Consider the following 21,752-nt stretch of genomic DNA (forward strand, 5'->3'; position numbering starts at 1 on the left):
AAAAAAAAAAAAAAAAAAAAAAAAAAAAAAAAAAAAAAAAGGGAGTTCCCTGGCTAATCTAGGGTAATAGGGGTGCTACCAACAGTGACAACAGCATTAAAATAGCAAGGGTGAAAATATCAAATTCTGCTTTACACATTCACAGTTAAGTGATGGTAGGACATTCTGTGAAGAGATCGTATTAATTCTGTTACATGGAGGACTAGATGAGAAGTTTAGGATCAAAGTTAGAGATGAGATCTGATCATTGTCTGTGTGGCTCAAATCTGTTTCAATATGTAAGCAATTAGCCACAAAGGACAATATAGAGGCTAATGTAAGACCGCTGTCTCCTCTGCTAATCATATAACTACAGTGTGTTGAACACTTGTTATATATTTTTAATTATCACACTTGAAAACAGTCCTGAGATATTATTGCTATTCTCTTTCAAAGATGAGGCTTGTCCAACTAATCTGGCTTATCACAACTATTTCCTTTGAAATACTGAGGCTTATCACAACTAATTTCAAGGCCTCGCAGCTAGGAAATGGTAGAAGGTCTGTCCCAAACCTGGGATGTTAAAGAACTTCTAGTTCCCATTTTGTGTTCTTCACATTACTGGGGGAACCTAATAGAACAAGCCAACCTGCAGAAAGTTGTAATAATAATAGCTAACAGTTACTAGGTACTTACTATGTTCCAGCTACTCGTCTAAGGATTTTTCTCTATTAATTCACCAAAATCCTAGCACTATAGGCACCATCATAACTCTCTACTATGTGATCTTTATGCTAACAAATATGGTTGAAAAGAATTTCAAATCAACCTTGGCAAAAGGTGTACTTCAAAACATTTTTAAACACTGCATGAGGCTTGCCCTTAACAAGCTCACTGTCTCATAGGGAAGGTGACAAAGAGGAATTGGAATATGTTATCATGGGGTATCATATGGGATATTAGTAAGAACACTCAGGAGACATCCAAAACGTGACCTGAAATAGTCACTCGGAATGAAACCTTCAAATAACATTCCAAAAGACAGAAAAAATTCAGGGCAGCATCTCCCTTTTTGACTCACGACTGAACTAAATAAAGAGCAGGCAGTGAAAAATTCTGCCCAACACAGCGATGGAATAATTAATTGGTCTCCAATTGCCAACTAAGTATTGTATTGCAACCAGAACTATAGAGAGAACACGCATTAGTTACAGTAAGACTGAAAACAGGAGCTTTGAGGCCTGGCAGATGTGAGTTTGCATTCTGGATTTATCACTGCTTAGTAGTAGTGAAGTTCATTTATTTATAAAATAAAAAATTACATCTTCCTAAGGAAGCTGTGAAGACTGAAGGTGGAATGTTTTCGAAATCACCGAATCAATAGTAGCTGTTGTGAGTGTCTCTGTTGTGGCTTCCTAATGTCATTGTTCTCCTTTAGAGAGCTCAGCACTAGTTTATTTTACTCCAGGCCCTTAGGACTCTAAAACCTGCAGAGGCCCATTAATATTTCATGGGGACAGGCAACATTCATCTCTTTTACTCTCTGGGTGTTATTGGAGAGAGTGATCATTTCCTATGTGAGCTTACGCCTCTAACATTTTAACTAGTTTGCCTTCAAATAAACAACAGAATCATGGTATGATGTGGTGTAAAACTAATCAGCACCAATTCTCTTTTTCCCTCTTTTTCCTACATGGGTTCCACTTATTCCTATAATAAGATCTTCCCCACTTCCCAAGTCAGAACAAGGTGTGAAAGAGTCCTTGTCAGTTAAACAAAAGCCAGAATAGCTGCTGTCACTTAAATGGAGAGAAGCAGAAAGTATGTTGTCTTAGGTGGAATTAAATATGTTATTATCAAAAGAATTCCTCAGCACCATCCTAGTATTAATAGGCATCCTGATAATTCTTCAGGTAAATTGGAAATAATTGAAGATGTTCCTAAAATTTTAAAGAAAATTGGAGAAAACTACCTTAAAATTCATATGGAACCAAAAAAGAGCCTGCAGAGCCAAGATAATCCTAAGCAAAAAAATAAATAAAAATAAAAAAATAAAAACAAAACTAGAGGCATCGTGCTACCTGACTTCAAACTATACTACAAGGATACAGTAATCAAAACAGCATGGTACTGGTACCAAAACAGAGTTATAGACCAATGGAACACAACAGAGGCCTCAGCAATAATGCCCCACATCTACAATCATCTGATTTTTGACAAAACTGGCAAAAACAAGCAATGGGGAAAGGATTCCCTATTTAATAAATGGTATTGGGAAAACTGGCTAGCCATATGAAGAAAGCTGAAACTGTATCCCTTCCTTACACCTTATACAAAAATTAACTCCAGATTGATTAAAGATTTAAACATAAAGCCTAATGCCACAAAAACCCTAGAAGAAAATGAAGGCAATACCATTGAGAACATAGGAATAGGCAAGGACTCGATGACTAAAACACCAAAAGCAATGGCAACAAAAGCCAAAATTGACAAATGGGATCTAATTAAACTTAAGAGCTTCTGCACAGCAAAAGAGACTTATCTTTAGAGTGAACTGGCAACCAACAGAATGGAAAAAAATTTTTTCAACCTACCCATCTGACAAAGGGCTAATACCCAGAATCTACAAAGAACTGAAACAAATTTACAAGAAAAAAGCAAATAGCCCCATCTAAAAGTGGGCGAAGAATATGAACAGACACTTTTCAAAGATACATTTATGCAGCCAACAAACATAAGGAAAAAAGCTTATCATCACTGGTCATTAGAGAAATGCAAATCAAAACCACATTGAGATACCATCTATGCCAGCTAGAATGGTGATAATTAAAAAGTCAGGAGACAACAGATGCTACAGAGGATGTGGAGAACCAGGAAGGCTTTTACAATGTAGAAGACAGCGTGGAGATTCCTCAAGGATCTAGAACTAGAAATACCATTTGAGCCGGCAACCCCATTACTGGGTATATACCCCAAGATTATAAATCATTCTATCATAAAGACGCAGGTACACATATGTTTTTTGTGGCACTGTTCACAATAGAAAAGACTTGGAACCAACCCAAATGCCCATTAATGATAGACTGGATAAAGAAAATGTGGCAGGTATACACCATGGAATACTACATAGCCATAAAAAAGGATGAGTTCATGTCCTTTGCAGGGATAGGGATAAAGTTGGAAACCATCATTCTCAGCAAACTGACACAAGAACAGAAAACCAAACATTGGCATGTTCTCACTCATAAGTGGGTATTGAACAAAGAGAACACATGGACACAGGGAGGGGAACATCACACACCAGGGCCTGTTTGGGATGGGGGCTAGGGAAAGGATAGCAGGAGGTGGGGGATAGGAGAGGGATAGGATTAGGAGAAATGCCAATGTAGATGACGGGATGATGGATGCAGCAAACCACCATGGCACGTGTACACCTAAATAACAATTCTGCAAGTTCTACACATGTACCCCAGAACTTAAAGTATAATAAAAAAAAAAAGGAGATAAAATTTTCAGAAAATGTTTGCTTGGTTCTTAACATTCTTTCCTTTCATCCACAGCAACCACCATCTTTAACCAGATATGTTCTGTTTCTTCCACATTACTCTTTGGTAGAAACAAAATGCTAATTAACCTTAACACTTTGCATCTAAAAATGAAAAGTTAACTCACAAGATCTGTGATAAAAGCCATCTTCAGCCATTGCACCCTGCTCCTTACTCTCCATTATTATTTCATTTTATTTTTAACTAGGCCCTTTGTTTCCCTGGACTTACAATTAGTGAAATAAAACATGAGGAAATACAGACTTTATTTCAGTCTTTCATTATCTGAGCATAAAGAAGTTCATCTCTGAATACATGTAAGTTCACTATTGTCATGAAAACCTACTCTCCATGGCAAAACCATACAAGTACCAATCACATCTATTCTATGTTCCCATTCATTCCTTTCTAAATAATATCTTAAGTCTATTTCCTGACTAGGGTTAAGCCTCTCCAAGTTAACCTTGAGGATGTGCTCTTTCTAGTGAGTCACTTAATACCAAACAAGCTTTCACCTCTCCTTTTTGCCCCTCAACTGTGAAAGAAACAATCCTTTTCTTTCTTTCTTTCTTTCTTTCCTTTTTTTGACATGGAGTCTCGCTGTGTCGCCAGGCTGGAGTACAGTGGCATGATCTTGGCTCACTGCAACCTCCACCTCCCAGATTCAAGCAATTCTCTGCCTCAGCCTCCCAAGTAGCAGGGATTATAGGTGCCTACCACCATGCCCAGCTAATTTTTACATTTTTAGTAGAGACAGGGTTTCACCATCTTGGCCAGGCTGGTCTTGAACTCCTGACCTTGTGATCCTCCTCCCTTGGCCTCCCAAAGTGCTGGGATTATAGGCATAAGCCACCATGCTTGGCCCCTTTTCTTTTTCAAAGCACTAAGCAGTCCTCAAAGCTCAATTGTCCAGTGAATTATTTCTAATACAAAAGTTTAATGAACCTTAAGAAAATAAATTTCTGACAGTACAGCTAATACTTCTGATTTTCTTAGATTCTATCACTTCTTGACGTGTCATTAGGATGAGTTATTAAATGTATTTCTTAATCTCTGGATCTAGAAATATTTTTGTTTTAGCTATTGCCAAAGACGTTTCCAGTAAGAGCCTTATAAAGTGACCACAATGACAGACAAATGAGTTAGACACTGTGGCACAAGTTTCTCCCCTTTTCAATAACTCTTAAGGTGAGCTCAGAGCTTTAAGAATTTTTTTAGTTATTCACCATGAGGAGAAGTAGGTAAAAACTGCTTATATTAAACTAGGGATACGAGGAGCTTACATCGCTTCATTTTCAGTTCTCATAGGAGAAGACGTTATGAAGGAAGACGACCCAGTCTTGGGAGACAGTACTTAGATTTGAATCCTTGCTATTCTCTTTAATTCCTATGTAACCATGAAAAATCTGCACTGGAGTTTCTTTAATATCTAAAATGAATAAAATTTACGTGCTTTATACAGTTACTTCCAAGATAAATAAAACATTATTAAAGTTACAAATTCAAGTTTGGTGCTCAAAAATCCCTGGGAGAGGTCACAGATGGAAAAATCAGTTTCAAACAGATTTTCCTCTAAATCCAACGCACAGACACACGCATTCTCATTTTCTCCTCTACTCCACAATCCCTTTAATCTCACTGCTTTATCCTTAAGGCAAGAAAAATCACATCTAAATTAGATTTTGCAACCTCTAAACAATTGCTAGGCTATGGCTCCAAAAGCTTTTACTTACCAATTCTGGTTTAAGGGCTCTGGTGTTTCTTCCTAGAATTGAGACCAACTGCACATGATCTGGGGAGACTAAAGTGTCCCCTTTTATCTTAAACAGCTAATTGGATTAACAGAGAATTTGCATCCAAAATGACACCCATTGCATAGACTTTCATTTCTTCATCAAATGTAGTTCATTTTTCTGTGGCGTCACATCAGAAAAACAAAACTCATGCATCACATTCTTCCACCTGTTGTTCTGACACATGCCACTGCACTTTAACCACGAGGTGGTCCAAAAGGATCCCAGCACAAGCAAAACAATATTCTGCTGAGTCCTTAAGCATCAGAGAGAAACAGATAAATTTCACTGCCATAATCAGTAAAACCATGTTGTGAGTAAGACTTGGGAGTGGAGACTTCTGGTCACTAACAGAGGCAGAGTCAAAGCAGCAAACTGGTGCATTTTATCCCAGCTGAAATTGAAAGGAATATTTCTACAGTATATTTCAGACCATGGTCTTCACTCTGACCCAGCCAACATTCCAAGAAAGGCTCCTAAGATGTAGCCTTTATCTCTGCAAACAAGCTTATTCTATGTCCGACAACAAGAAGCAAAGCCTGAAACATTTTGTTCAGGTCTTTATTTCACACTATTGAATGGTAAGCCTCCAACTTCCTCAGGTCACCAAGGGTGCCGTGGGTACATTCTGAAAGTTTGCAGTGATTATAGTAGAAACTAATAAATTGATGGTCTTTTTTCCTAACCCCTCTGCTTGTCTCATACTCCATTATTTTCACCATTATCCTCAGTGCCACTAAAATGACATTTAATTAGCTTCTCCACTTGCATTCTTGCTTGTTTTGTCAGCAATAGTCACCCCCTTACTTGAAGTTTCAATTGTCAAGGTTTCATTTGCCCACCACCAACCTTGGATGGAAAATTTTACATGCAATAAAGGATTATGTGTGTGTGTGTTTGTAAAAGAGAGACCACAGTTGCATAACTTTTATTAGAATATATTGTTAGAACAAGTATTCTATTATGTGTTACTTGTTGTTAATCTCTTACTGTGCCTAATTTATAAGTTAAAATTTATCATAGGTATATACTTACAGGAAAAAACAGTGTATATAGGATTTAGTGCTGTCTGTGGTCTCAGGCATCCACTGGGGATCTTGGAACATCACCCACTCAAATAAGGAGGGGCTACAGTATTTTCTCTGCAGCTAGGGTGACCTATTTAAAATGTAAATCTCTTCATGCTACTTCCTCCTTAAAATTTTGCAAGATTTTTGATATCTTTCTTCCCTCTCCATCCCTTTTCTTACTCTATCTCTACCCTTACCTTTTACCTCTCACCATCATCAGTTTCCTGAAATCCAAAAATGTAGAATTACTTTCCCTCCCATTGAGCTGTGTTCTCAGGCTCAAGGCCTTTATACAAACTGTTTCCCCTGCCTGGAAGCCAAACCAGTTACACTAGAACCTCTGGGTCGGACACAAGCAAGGATATTTTTTAAAAGCTCCCTAGGTGTTTCCAATGTACAGCCAGTGTTGGTAAAGATAGTAATCTAAACCCTTGTTTTACTTTTTAAAAACTCATTCAGAGAAGTTATCAAGTTTATCCAAGATCACATCACAGGATTCTTTTTACCTTTGTTTCCCCAAAATAATGTATGTCATAATTAATTATTCTTTGAATGTCAATCACAGCTATAGACACTTTACAAATTTGATTTTTAAATATTATTTTGAAGTAGCAACTGAATGGGGGACACAATGGTAAAACACTTTCACTGCCTGTCAGTTCTTGTTTTCTTCAAAATGATCCTTCGGTCAGCTATTTCAGGTTGTCATTTTTATTTAAGATATCAATATGGCTGCGTAGTATTCCATGGTATATATGTACCACATTTTCTTTATCCAATCTATCATTAATGGGTATTTAGGTTGATCCCATGTATTTGTTATTGTGAATAGTGCTGCAATAAACATAACGTATGCATGCATCTTTCTAATAGAACAGTTTGTATTTCTTTGGGTATATATCTAGTAATGGGATTGCTAGGTCAAATGGTATTTTTTGTTTTAGATCTTTGAGAAATCACCATATTGTCTTCCATGACAAACTAATTTACATTCTCACCAGTGGTGTATAAGCATTCCCTTTTCTTCACAACCTCACCAGCGAAATCGTGTTCCTTTCAGGGACATGAATGGAGCTGGAGGCCTTATCCTTAGCAAACTAACCCAGGAACAGAAAACCAAATACCACATGTTCTCACTTACTTGTGGGAGCTAAATGATGAGAACACATAGACACATCGAGGGGAACAACACACTCTGGGGCCTTTTGGAAGGTGAAGGGTGGAGGTTGGGAGGAGGGAGAGGATCAGGAAAAATAACCAATGGGTACTAGACTTAATACCTGGGCGATGAAATAATCTGTACAACAAACCTCCATGACACAAGTGTGCCTACGTAGCAAACCTGTACAGGTACCCCTGAATCTAAAGTAAGTTAAAAGTGATATTAATATGAGAATTTTGGAATCTTTAAAATTTCTCTGTGAAAACCTACTTTGAGAAGGCATAATCCAGGAATAACACAATGGGTTATCATTAATGTTCCTTATTTCAAATGTGTTATTGGAGCAAAACAAAATTTTGGTTAATATATTCCAAAGATAAATCTTTGCAGCTAAATTTAACTAAACTATGAGTTGAGTTTGGGTCTTTCACCTTAAAACTACAGAAGTGACTCTGAATTTGAGGTTTCCCTCTACGCTCCCCATTCTGTTTCCCAGTCCTCAAAGATGAGGCTCTCAGTGCTTTAGGAAACAGAGCTGCTAACTTTTTGTGTTATTTTATACAACCTATTGTGCCTGGATTATGGTGACATGTACTTTGACTATTAATTACAATCTCTAGATAGTGATAAGGACAAGTTTCTGTCTCCCCAAGGTAAGGCACATTGAATAGGCCAGATCTATAATTTAGGACTACTAGGAGTGAGCTTTGAACATTGCCTTGGATGATAACATTATCGATCAGAAGAATTAACCAAAACTCCTAGCTGAGGGCTTTAACAAATGAAATTATACAAAGGTAAAGCAGATAGGCAAGACATCAAAATACAAATGGCTGCATTAATTGTGATTTAGGTGTTCAACTTACGAAAACAATCTTTTTTCTTCTTTGCAATAATTAAGTTGGAAGAAAATAAATCTAACTATACTTTAAAAAATGAGAAAATGTGCAGGCTAAAGATATATAGTGATAACTTATAAAATATTAATATAATGAAGAAAATCTTATCATATTGTGTGTGTGTGTGTTGCTGCCCTCTACTGGGGATCAAAGGAAGAGTTCTCCGTTGAGTTCTCTCAGCTCAATTCTAATTGAAAAATCTCTTTATGATAAAAATTAAAGCAAGCACCTAGCAAAGTTCTAAGTGCCAGGGACAAAGTATAGTACCACAAGACTATAAATCCCAAAGGTTTTTTCCTAAATTGTCTCTACTTTACATTTTAGAGGAAAATTATTAAAATCATGCAAAGGCAGCCTTTACCAAGATGATTTTTACCCTTAAGACTGAGAGTTTCATTCTGAATTGACATTCAGGATGAATGCCAATGAATCTGATCAGCTTTATTCAGTATCAGTTACACACATATAAAATGATTTGAACAGGATGGGCTCGGTGGCCCATGCCTGTAATCCCAGCACTTTGGGAGTCTGAGGCAGGCGGAACACGAGGTCAGGAGTTAGAGGCCAGCCTGACCAACAAGGAGAACATACAAAATAAGCAGACATGGTGGCCGGCGCCTGTAATGCCAGCTACTCAGGAGGCTGAGGCAGGAAAATAGCTTGAAGCGGCAAAGGTTGTAGTGAGCAGAGATCACACCACTGCATTCCAGCCTGGACTCAACAAGAGTAAAACTCCATCTCAAAGAAAAAAAGAAGAAAAAAGCCAAAAACAAAGAGTTGGTAACCCCATATTTTCTGTATCGTTCTGGTAAATTGTATGACTTTATTTCGCTGATGAATTTCTTTTGTCTCATTTAACCTTTTTAATACTATGAGATAAGTATTATTAATATACCCAACTTATCATATGAGAGAATTTAAGCACAAAGATGTAAATAAATTTTCTGAAGCCTCACGACTAGAAACAAAAATTAGGAATTTGAATGCAAGAAATCTCAGGACAAAAACCACGCTAAACGGCCTTGCATGGCTCTGAGGAACAATTACGCTGCAAAAATGTACCTGCAGAACAAGATTATTCACCTATTCACTCTTGAAAATCAGCGTATTATGAGTTCACCTTAAATTTTTCCAAGGCAAAACTATGATACAACATATACCATGCTAAATTATGGAAACAGTTCATCTTGAGATGCCAAATTTTAAAGCAGAAATACTTCATGCCTTTTCTAGCCCTCCACCCTTTGCTCATTTGCATTATCTTTACCGACTCAGTTATGCCAATACCTCCTAGCCTGCTATAATCTGCATTACTCTGCTTGGAATGCTATAACAAAATATCATCGACTTGCTGGCTTAAGCAACAGTAATTTTTGTTCATACCGTTCTGAAGGCTGGAAGTTCGAAATCAGGGTGCCAGTATAGTCAGGTTCTGGTGAGGTCCCTCTTCCAGGTTGCAGAAAGTCACCTTTTCACAAGGTACTCACAGAGCCTTCCCTGGGTGTGAGAGCTGGAAGGCCATGAGGCAGATGAAGTAGATGAAGGGAGGGAGGGTATTAGGGAGAGCAACCTCTTCCTCTTCTTATAAAACCACCAATTCTATGGGATTAAGACTCCACCCTTATGACCTCCTTTATCTTAGTTACCTCCCGAAAGCCCTATATTCAAATATAGTTACATTGGGGGTCAGGGTTTCCACATATGAATTAGGGGGCAACGATTCAGTCTGTGACATCATCTTTTACATTTCAATTGCATTTTCGCCTATGTATGGAATCACCTGTTTACTTACATGTGTCTCATTACACACGTGTTCCCTCAGGCCAAATTCAAACTATATTGCCATTGTATCCCAGGCACAGAACCTAGCTATGTGGTGAGTACTGCTGGATGAATAAATCAATGATACCAATGGCTTTATTCTGCTTCTTAACCAGCTCTTAGAAGCAACTGTCATAATTAAAGCAGGGGTAATAGGTTTATAGGCTTAAGCAGATACCTAGGGCTTTACTGGAGGTAAAACATCAAAAGGCGCCTTATGCTCATTCAGCCACTAAACATCACGGATTTTAGTCTCCTCCAAAGTCCTCATCATGTTAGCTGCATGACAATAAAGTTAAACACTGGGCAACAGCCATGACTGAGCCAGGAAGCCAGTGCTTAACTGTTCAGGTGCTTAGCACACTCACTCAATTTGTAATATTTTATTTCAGGGGAACACATTTTGTTTTGAGAAAAGGGTGAATAATTTAATAAATTACATTCATCGAATAAATGACCATGGGATATACATACCATATTTAACAATCAGTTAAAATCAGGTATAAGAAAAGACATTATCATCAGGCCTATACAAAACTTTATTATATTCTGAATAACAAGCATGTAACAAAATTTTAAGCATGACAAGGATGAAATATTTCAAATTCTGTTTATTACAAAAGCATTAAGAACAATATACAAGGACTGTTCATAATATTTTTAAGTCAGCTAAAAATACCAAGACATTCTAGAATTTGAGGAGTTTTCCTTTCCTTTCAACTAGAGCGTTTATTTCCATTAGGTTTGCTACCATGAAAATTGACATATATGGACATACACATATAAGCGAAATGGAAAATGAAGGCATACAAAAAACACTCTGATTAATCCACAAGGATAAAATACAGCCTTTTAGTATTTCTGAACTTGCATTTTCTTTGAATATATACAATGAAACTTTTTATATAAAATGTTTTTAATGTTAAATAATTTTGATCATTCCCAATGTAATTAATACTCTTTATTAGCATCACCATTCATCTATTTTAGAGTTTAAGAATGAATTAAGAAACACACTAATCTTATTCAGAGGTGCTATTCAAAATACTGAACAACAAGCAATCCACTGTCCCTTATCAATAGGCATAGACACTGTAGTAAATGAGTGTTTCACCAATACTATCTATCCTAAGTGAATATCAGCCCTGATCTTGCTTTCAATGACCAGATACATGTTTTGGCTTATGCAGTAGCATAAGCTATGAGATATGAAACACGAAAGTCACATAGACATGAAATAAACTCAAATCTCTACTACGTGGAGGCTGAATGTGAAATATTTCACAGTGACTAAAATTGACTGGCTAACAGGCAATGGTGGATTTTTATATTCAACTTTGATTAAAATAAATGAACTTTACAAGAAACCCTTGAGATTTAATTACTGCTGCTAATCCAAGACCTCCAAATGACTGAGGAGCCTTTAAAATCAGTATATGTGACGTTTTATATTTTTTTCCATAAGAAAAAAAAATAAAATCACCGAGGTACATTAGTTTTTTTTCAAGGGATGACTGTTGGTTATCTTCCTGAGATGCAAAAGACCACAGAAGAAAAGCACCATGCCTAGGCTGCTGAATGAGGCATCAGACACTAATAGTTCGGTCCTTTTCTAAATGGATTTCTCCCAGCAATTAAACTAAAACAAAGGGATGGGTCACAGATGCCTGGGGGGCCTGGTTGCCCTTGGATTCCAGGTTTTCCATGATCTCCATCTTTGCCAGGTACACCTGGGTCTCCTGGAGGACCTTCTTTGCTTATTCCAGGAGGGCCCTCTGGACCTAAAACGGGACATTGGCAAGATGCGAACAGAGAGCTTTAGTTTTTTTAATAGTGAAATACCTGATTCTGCAAGAAACTTAAACTGATAAAATGTTTTTAAAAGCCTCTTGAATATTTTATATATTTTCACTAATTATAGAGACATTTCCTTCATAATTCTATATGTTTTCTCTTTGAAAAGAACCATCTAAAAGTAATCAGTAATTTTTGAAAACTTGGTTAAGTATATTAACATAGCAACCACGCTACTGATGAAAACATTTAGCTAACATTATAATATTCCATTTTGTGTATCATCTAATCTTGTTTCTTCCTTTCAGCCTATCTTTTGCCAATATTATTATCAATTAGCAGGTGATACATTGATAAGCCAGAGCTCTGAGTCATTTTTGTGCCATATTTACAACAATAACAAATAACTGTGATTGTCCTGCAATGTTCTGAAACTGCTACATAAAGAAACTATTTAATCTCCCAACAATGTCCTGATGGAGATAACATTATCATCACTGTTTTACCAATGAGGAAACTGAGACTGGAAGAGTTCAATAGCACCGCTAGCAGAGATTGCTTACCCACTGCAGCACTTCCCTCTTTCCCTGAGAGTCATAAAGACTAAACAGTGTTATACATTAGATAAGCAGGAGTGACTAAAACAATTCTAGAACTTTTCTAAGGAATAAATATTAAACTAAATGATAAGCAAGAGATAATATTGAATGATTCATAAATTGAGATTATATGAAAAAACATTATATAAGTTAGACTTCAGTGTGTCAGATGGGAATCACTAAAAAAAGAAAATGGATGTCTCAGTTTCAAATTATTTTGCATAGATCTATTTCTTTTCTTAAAGCAAAATGAGCTGCAACACTTATGAGCAGGTAGCAATTCTCACCTGGGGGACCAGGAGGACCTTGTTCTCCAGGATACCCAAACCCCTGGCTTCCTTTTTCTCCATTTCTTCCTGGTATTCCTGCAGGGTGTCAAACATCCAAGTAAGTTTACTTAAAATCACTGCCTTCTAGATTGTTTCTTTCAAAACTGTTAATATACACATGAAAGAAAAATGTCTTTTAAAAACCAGCTTGCCATCATCTATTTTTTCTAACAGAAAACAATTTTTGAAGCAATAATTTCTAAAATAATCATTGGTTTAGATGCAAAACTTAATGGAAATCAAATATTTAGAAAAGAAAATGGTTTGGAATTATTAGCCCTTTGTGTTAATCATAGCCTTTTTTTAAAATTACTTTTATGAAACATCTAATTGTTTATATACTATTAAACAAAAAGGAAAGAATTATGAAACAACATTTCACATAAACATTCAAAGGCAAGGAGAAGTTCTGGGCTATTAGGAAGTTTCGTTGCAAAACTTATTTTTCCTACAATAAAAAAAATGAATAAAGTAACAATGCAGAAAGTTACCAAAGTCAAAATAAAGGAAACAGAGTCTGCGATTTTCTATTTAAATACTTTTCTAGATTCAAGCGAAATTTCTCAGTGCATTGGCAACATTTTCTAATCTGTAACCACGTGTTGATAACTTTGACTTCTCCTTCTATTTGAGAATATGGCATTCAGAAAACAAAATAATTCACCTTTAATTCAGTTGGCAAGTTATTTAAAGACTTGAGCATTACAGGTTTTTTTAAATCATGAAAATAAAGTTTACTCTTGCCTATTAAATGAATATAGGGTGAGAATGTAAACAAACGCCTTTTTAAAATTCATTTTCTTGTTCAAACTAACTGCGTACCTTTTAATCCTCTGACGCCTGGACGTCCAGGGACACCCATTAATCCAGGAACACCATCTCTTCCTGGCAAACCAGGAAATCCTCGGGGACCCTCTGGGCCTATGGGACCAGGTGGCCCAGGAATACCTGGGGAGCCATGTTGGGACTGGCAATGATCACAACTGCGAATTCTTCCACTCTCAAGTAAGACTGGTAGCTGTGCTTAAAAACAAAGAAACCCCACCCCTTATGTTTAAATGGTGAGCTGGTGTTATATTTCTAATTTTTTTTCAGTTTACAGAGAAAAAAACTATTAGCGTTGAATATGTGCAAATTTCTTGGCCAATAATTTCCCTTTCAGGAATTTGACTATGGAAATATTCATTGCTCCATGCGGTAATTTTATCAGAGCAATTGCTTAAAATAGGGGGAAAAGTGAAATTAGTGGAATTAAAGATATCCATATTTATGAACTAAATTATCAAAAAATATGCTGCAAAAGAAAATTCAAATGATAAAATAATAAATTTCTTTATTTAAAAGATTGCAAAAGAGCATATATATATATATATATATATATATATATATGAGTATATATTTTACAAGAATGCTCACTGAAGAAAAGTAAATGAGGCTTACAATGTTATCTGTTTTCTTCTTCACCTCACTTACATCCTTTACAATTTGTCCTAATAATTTGTATTACTTTTGTCATTTGAGAAAAGTTATTAAAATGCTAAATTTGATACTTACTTGTTATTACATCCATGCAAACTTGTCGGATAAATTGCTCTGAAAACTCTCTTCCCTGCATCAAAGTATTAGGGGTTATAACATTCACATAAAAAACATGAGCAAAATGAATGAAAATCTAATCACTATGAACGAAGCAGAATACATACGGGCTTCCCATCCAAACCTGGGGGGCCCTGAGGACCTGGGTCCCCAGGTTGCCCCTTAGGACCTCCAGGCCCCATCAAGCCATCCACCCCAGATTCTCCTTTTGGTCCAATGTCACCTCGGATACCAGGTTCTCCCTTTTCACCTCTCTAAAAACAAAAGAAATCTTTACGAGTTCTATTTAAACATTTCAGAAGGTATAATTACATCAGGAAACTCCATACGGATGTGAATATGAATGTATACATATGTAAATACATAAGCTATATAACGAATAGCTGGAAACATAGTCATTGACCAAAAGGGAAATTTCACATCATATTAAACTGTCATTTATCCATCCATGCAATCAGCCAGACCTACAAACATCCACTACTGATTGAGTATACTGTGTAGGTCATATGCACACTGCGAGAGATATAACAATGGACATAACACAGTCCTATTCACAAGGAGCTTGCATTCTAGTGGGTCCGAAAGATACAGAAATGCACAGTGTTCTTTATTCAAAAATATGGAGAAAAAATTCAGCTCCAAATCTGGAAGAAAAATTAATAATAATGACAATTTGCATTTCATATCAAATTCAGTATAAATGTACATATTCTGAAAACCGCTTAATGGGAACTTCTACTAAAGAAGGTGAAAACATTTTTTCTGTTTTCTGGTTTTTACTCAAAAGCTAAATTTATATAGTATAGAAACCCAAGCAAAAAGGACTGAAGAAAGACAGCATAATATATGAAGAAACATACCTCTCCTTTTGCACCATGATGGCCTTGAATTCCCTTTGAAAATTAATAGGAAAAAAAACTATAATATACAAGCTACAGTACTATAATGTGGCATCCACCTTTTACCAGGTACTTAATCAAATTTTAATTTCCCATTTGGAAAATACTGATAGCATTAGTGACACAACTGCACATAAAAGAGACACTTTTTGTCTTTTAGAGGAGGCTAATGACTAGGAAATATGTTAACTGAATAATATAAATATCTTAATTTGTTTAACTGTTTCCTTCTTAGATATGAATATTTTCAAATGCTGCAGGTTGAATCATGTGGGCAAGAATGGGATTCTACTGAATTTAAAATATGTTACCATTTTAATAAAAACTCAAATCAGATTAAATATTAGGTATATTTATTCCTGTTTTCAGTAATTAAGATGAATAGTCTGTTTTCCCAAGTTTATGTTCTTAAAATTAAATTCTGATTGAGTACTATTGACAAAGGATGAGTTAAAGCAAAGATACCATTAAAAGTGGCTATCAGAGAGAAAATATCCAGCTGTCCTGTGCTTAAACCATTCACTGCTAGTAATTAAGACACTAGAGAAGCAATGTCATGTAAAATATGATTTTTTTTCACGGTGATACAAACACTGGGGAGCCCGTCCATGAAGCTCACTCAACTATAATTACTAGCTACATCTAGATGGCTCCATTAAAGTCTTTCCCACTTCTCTTTTCCATGTTTATTTCAGTGGCATATTACAGAGGAAAAAACTCTCAGGAAAGTTATTAACATTTTCCATTTTTGAAATTCATTGTACACCTGGGCTCAAAAATCTCCCAATATTCGCTCAGGAAAAAAGATAAAACTTTCACAACAGGTAGGTTTTCATTATTCAACTTTAAAGTAAAAAATGGGTGTTCTGCAATTTAATATAAAATGTATAACATTGCACACAATGAAGTCTGAGTTGGGATATATTTTCTGATTAATTTTCAGGTTTCTCAAACATGGCTATCCAAATTAGACAAAGGAAAGAATTCAATAAAAATCAGCATAAACACCAAATATTTAGTTTTTATACAAAAATCTTTTAGTATGGAAAACACTTTGTATGGCCATACTTGAATTTTGCTTTTGAAGAAATGCAGGAGTGATCCTTACAAGACAGAATCCAACAACTAAGACCAATGTAAGAAGAGAGACAAAAGAGGTAAGTTCTCAGTATGGGAACTGAATTAGAGCTAAAACAGCTGTCATCTGAGAACCCATTAAGATGATTTTGTGAGAGAAATATTTGCTTGGACTCTACTCACAAAATGAGGGCCAACAAATTACACACATACTGCGCTTGATAGAGTGACAGGTAACTAAGATTGTGCTGACATGAAGAATTTGGGGTGACTATTCAGCTGCTGAAAAGCAACAGCTGCTCTGGCACTGTGTACTCCACATAGGCTCAGCTCTTGGTGGTGAGAGATGTGGACCAATCTAGGGCCTTAGGAGAGCAGACACACTCTTTTCCTTGAGAAGTGAGAAAAGTTAAAGGAACCTTGGAGAAAGTGTGATCCATAAGCCAGTGAGCTTGACTTATTAAAAAAAAAAGTCCTTATTTTCTGAGAGTTATTGTGAATAACAATTTTTGGTAAAAGGTCTGGGCTGTGGAGGTTGAATGGATGAAGGCGTGAAGTTCCTATAAGAACAGCAGTTTATAGATATTTTGTGATTAACTTAAGAAAACTCAGAGAGTCGATCTGTGGTGCCAGGGTGGAGAACAGGGATGGAGTTGGTTGTGACATCAAGTGGGTCTGAGTCAAGTGGAAGATCATGAAAATGGAAAGATATTTTATTGAACATAATTGTACTCTGGAAAATTCCAATTATTTCTCCTCTTGGTTACTCTTTTATTGTTAGCTTCTAAATTCTCAATTCTTCTTAATATCGAGTATGTATCTTCCATCCCATATTGCAGATAACCTTGGGGCCCTATGCTTCCACTCTTCCCAATGTTCTCTCAGACTCCTCCAAGTAAGGGACACAGAGACCCCTGTCCTTGGAGTCATCACTACCCAGTTTTATCCCTCTGTCTCCAGATTTGGTGTAACTGCAGAATCTTTCTCCCACTCACGCTCAGATAAAGAGGTCCACCCTATGGGAGGACTCAGATATCCAGCTTTCCCTTTCAGACCTGACCAAGTTGGAACCACGCCCAGTACTCTAGCTACAGGCAACACAGCAGCACACATGCTACCTAAGTACCAATCTCCTTCAGGCTTTTGTTTGTCCACTTTGGCTCTAACTGAACCCACAGTCACATGGCAATCTCACTGAAATAGCACCTAATGAGAACAGTTTAGTCAAGAGAGAAGCAAAGCCATCTCATTATGCGCCTGTTCTACGACACTGTCTCTCAGGATCGCATTATAATGTATCTCTAAAGCAGTGAATTATCTCTCTGAGCAAACTAAAGGAAAACAAGTACATATCTTGACCACATGTGGCCCTGATTTTCAAGAAGAAAATCAAGACAAACCAGCAGGTGAGAACACGCTGCCATTATGTGTCTGGTGGTCTCTGGCCAATAACTACTCCTAATAAATGGGTGAAATTTTCTATCTTCAGTCACCTGCTTAGATGCATTAAAAACCAAAATTCAGAGCCACCAATATTATCAGTATGGGAAAGTGAAAATACAAAACAAGTAAAGAAACTCATCATGCCCACATCATCCACATGTTCAACCTTATGTGCTTAGAATGCATGTTATACCTATCCTTCTCCCCACCCATTTTTATTTGCAAGTAATCCTTTCTCAACATCGTCCAGTTATGTGACTTGTTATTCCTTTATTTTATCAGAAGAAAACCAAAAATACCTGTGTCCCTGGAATTCCTTGTCTTCCATTTTCTCCCTTTTGACCCTTTAAAATTAATAAACATTATTAATTAGTTTGCACACTTATGATGCAATCACATATACAATACAAACTACCCTGAGTTCCGGAAGAAATGTCACAAAAGCAGTGATACATATATATAAATTACGTGAGAGATGGGAAAGTCAGTCACTCAGAGAAAAAGAAGAGGTAAAGTCATCCTAATCTTATAGTTAAAATAAATGTACACAGCTAAGGCACAAACTACTGATTTCGGGGAAACAGGTAAATAATTCTAGACAATGAGGATGTTCTTCTAAGTCCATATCAACAGTGGGAAAATAGTTTAAAATTTTAATGGATATGGACATTGTATTAATTTCAGTGGCAATTATGTTCATTGTTGATTATGGACATGTGAGGACAAGAAAACCTCTTTAGAATTTCATTTTTTAAAATAAAAACATACAGTCACATGTTGGTAAAAAGGCCATTTAAATGAAGAGCTTTAAATCAGCATAAAAAAGAACAGAAAAATTAATAAAGTTATTAATACATTTATCTATTCAATAAATATTTTTGGGTATCTACAATTCATGGGACATTATGCTAATAAACTCTGAAGCACTACTTCATCCTTATATTTACTGCACAAAATAGTAGTTTCTAGAAAGACATATACCTAGCTAATATCGATGAAATTTTCATATTACCGTTGCCTAGTGATGTATTCATCAATTTACATAAGTGATTTCCTAGTATTTATTGAGCAGCACCTATTGCTAGCACTTGGGGACACTGAGACAAAGATATCATGGTGCCCTTCAAGTTGCTTACTATGTGGTAAGAGAGATAAGCAATTAAATCTAGAATGGTGAAAATACTGCTGATAAGTCTACAATGTATAATTAAACGTCTAGGTTGGATACTATTGGAACTTAGGAAGGGGCATCTGACAGAAAGTGTAGGGTATGTGATTCAACCTTGAGTGCAGCCTTGGGGGATGAGTAAGAGGTAGCCAATTGGTGAAAAGATGGGAGGGTCTACTAGGGAGAGCAGACACAGGTGAAAGGCAGGTAGTATCTTTTGGCTAAAGCAGCAGAGCAGGAGTCGGTAAGAATGGGAAGAGTGACAAGAGATAACACTAAAGAAGATTCAGTCAGACCAGAAGGCACTTGATGCAACAGGCTTTATCTTAACATGCATTGGCACCATTAAAGCATTGCTAAGCGGATATATAGCTTAGCTATTTTACACAAGTAAAAGTGTAGAAGAAGGAAGTAGAATGGACTCAAGGAGACCAGTAAGGAAGATATTGCAGCAGACCAGGACCCCAGACAAAAAACAGTCGGGAGAGGTAGAAAGGGTCAAGCTCAAGAGATATTTCGCACTGATTATCATGACAGGAAATCTGCGAGTACAATGTGGTTTATGGGGAAAGTTGACAAGTTCAGTTGTGGGCATATTGAACCTGAGGTGCCCATGAATCATCTAAACACAATACCAAGAAGGAAATTAAAATATATGGGTCTAGAGCTTACAGACACTTACTTAACATTTACCTCACTCACAACTTCAAAATTAAAGGAATCCTACTATCATAGTACTTGAAGATCTTCAACAAAAATTTTCTGAAAAACAACTGAATTTTGTCATACCACTCTAAAATATGTTATGTATGTTACGAAGAACAAATTTACAAGTAGGGACTGTTATAACTGTGGATATAGCAAATTTTGCCTATGATTATTGCAATTTGAAATTTTCTCTTACAATTACAGAAATTCTAGAGCACTCAGAATTCTACAGTTGTGAAAATGTTCAGAGTATTTATATTTTCATCTTATTCTGCATAGCAAAGCTCAGGCACTATCACTGAGACTTACAACCTTAAAACATCATTAAAATACTGTCTGAACACTCGATTGGTAATTTATGGTTGGCAAAGTTTTATATTTCTAAACCTTAAAAGATTAAAAGACCATCAGATATAATTTATTCCAGATAACGATTTCACTGACTCAGCTAGTGGCATCCTACTCAAGGGTCAGTCTTCCGTGAATGAAAAAACCCATTGCATAGACAATTTAATTGAGGTGAAACTATCCTTGTCTCTCAAAGTAGTAACAAAGTTCTCCTCCTTGCCTTTGCTGCTAAAACACCCAAAACTAAATGTCTTTCTAAATCACCCTAGATTTCCCTAGCCTATCATAATTTTCTGGTTTAATTTTCCTTTTATATATTGATTTGAATATGTTTTATATTTAGGGTTAAATGTTTTTTTATCAAATTTATTTTTGCCATAAAGCAATTTCAAATCATTTTTGAAAATACACCATGTGTATGTACGTGTGTGTGTGTGTATATGTATATGTGTATATGTGTTATATATATATTGCATATAAATAGTTTTTAGAAGTATATAATAAAATCTATGTCTTTATTTTGTTAAATCATTTGGTTTCTAAGTTTTCTGCAACAGTAAAATGGTGAAGAATTTTAAAGTCAGATTTGATGTCTGAGAAGCTCAATAGCAAAAGGAAAAAATAAGATTTAACAACTTTGTATTAATGTTGAAACAGAAAGGAATTTAAAAATAAAACAGGAATTTTTTAAAAGCCCTCATTTTATTGCTCAGCCTACTAAAAAAAAGCAAACATACCTGAACACCTTTTTCACCTTGATCTCCTTTGTCCCCCTACAAAAAGGCAGTTTGATCTGTATTATAATCTAGCATATTCTGTAAAGTTTCAAATAAACATATATTTTTCTCTGCTGAAGAAAAACAACATCTTATGCAAATTCCACAAGTGCCTGTATATACAGAAGTTGACTCTTGACACTGTATTTGGGAAGAGAGCAGAACCACATTATGTCAAAATGATATTGTAAGAGAACACTTTTGCATGCTCCTGCATATGAAAGAAAATTTACCACAATCTTTAATTTCCCAGAAAGGAGAAAACTTCCACATGGTTCACAGTTTTAGGTTAGACAAACTAACAAGAGAGGACTTATTTTAACAATGTTGTTTTATGAAATCAAACTGAAAAACTACCATTAAGCTATTAGTAGCCACAAGTTTATAGGAAACAATGACAAAGTAAACACAACGTTTAAGTGACATTTTAGAAAACATGCTTCAAAAGTGAGGTTCTGGAAGAAACCTTTATATTCCATAAAAATAAGTTTGATAGGTTATCAGATAGCAGGGAAATTAGAAACCAACTTATACAAGGCCCTTCTTTTTACAGATAATGAAAAGCCAGTTAAGCACCTGCCCAAAGTTGAACTTGGACACTGTTTCTGAATTTCCTTTCTACTAATGCCTCACTGTGCTATCTAAACGTAGAGTTTTGCATTTTCAACAACAACAACAAAAAAATACAGATTTTATTTTAAATGGCAATTTTTTTTTTTTTTTTTTTTTTTTTTTTTTTTTTTTTT

General features: G+C 35.8%; 1 protein-coding gene across 4 annotated transcripts in view; it reads right to left on the reverse strand.

Moving 5' to 3' along the window:
* Positions 1 to 10,790: 10,790 nt before the first annotated feature.
* Positions 10,791 to 21,752, reverse strand: part of COL21A1 (collagen type XXI alpha 1 chain) — a 191,111-nt gene continuing 180,149 nt past the window's right edge. For 3 of the 4 annotated variants that reach the window (XM_032299750.1, XM_032299752.1, XM_032299753.1), the window contains 8 exons: positions 20,968 to 21,003; positions 18,306 to 18,350; positions 15,448 to 15,480; positions 14,695 to 14,841; positions 14,546 to 14,600; positions 13,814 to 14,014; positions 12,950 to 13,027; positions 10,791 to 12,050 (listed from right to left, as the gene is read on the reverse strand). In XM_032299750.1, the coding sequence (XP_032155641.1) occupies positions 11,863 to 12,050; positions 12,950 to 13,027; positions 13,814 to 14,014; positions 14,546 to 14,600; positions 14,695 to 14,841; positions 15,448 to 15,480; positions 18,306 to 18,350; positions 20,968 to 21,003 (783 nt within the window). In that variant the 3' untranslated portion in view covers positions 10,791 to 11,862. The remainder of the gene's footprint in view (positions 12,051 to 12,949; positions 13,028 to 13,813; positions 14,015 to 14,545; positions 14,601 to 14,694; positions 14,842 to 15,447; positions 15,481 to 18,305; positions 18,351 to 20,967; positions 21,004 to 21,752) is intronic. The other variant, XM_032299751.1, reaches the window with a different exon arrangement.

This window comes from Sapajus apella, unplaced genomic scaffold (assembly GCF_009761245.1).
Source record: "Sapajus apella isolate SASKATOON/1434 unplaced genomic scaffold, GSC_monkey_1.0 scaffold41, whole genome shotgun sequence".
NCBI lineage: Eukaryota > Metazoa > Chordata > Mammalia > Primates > Cebidae > Sapajus > Sapajus apella.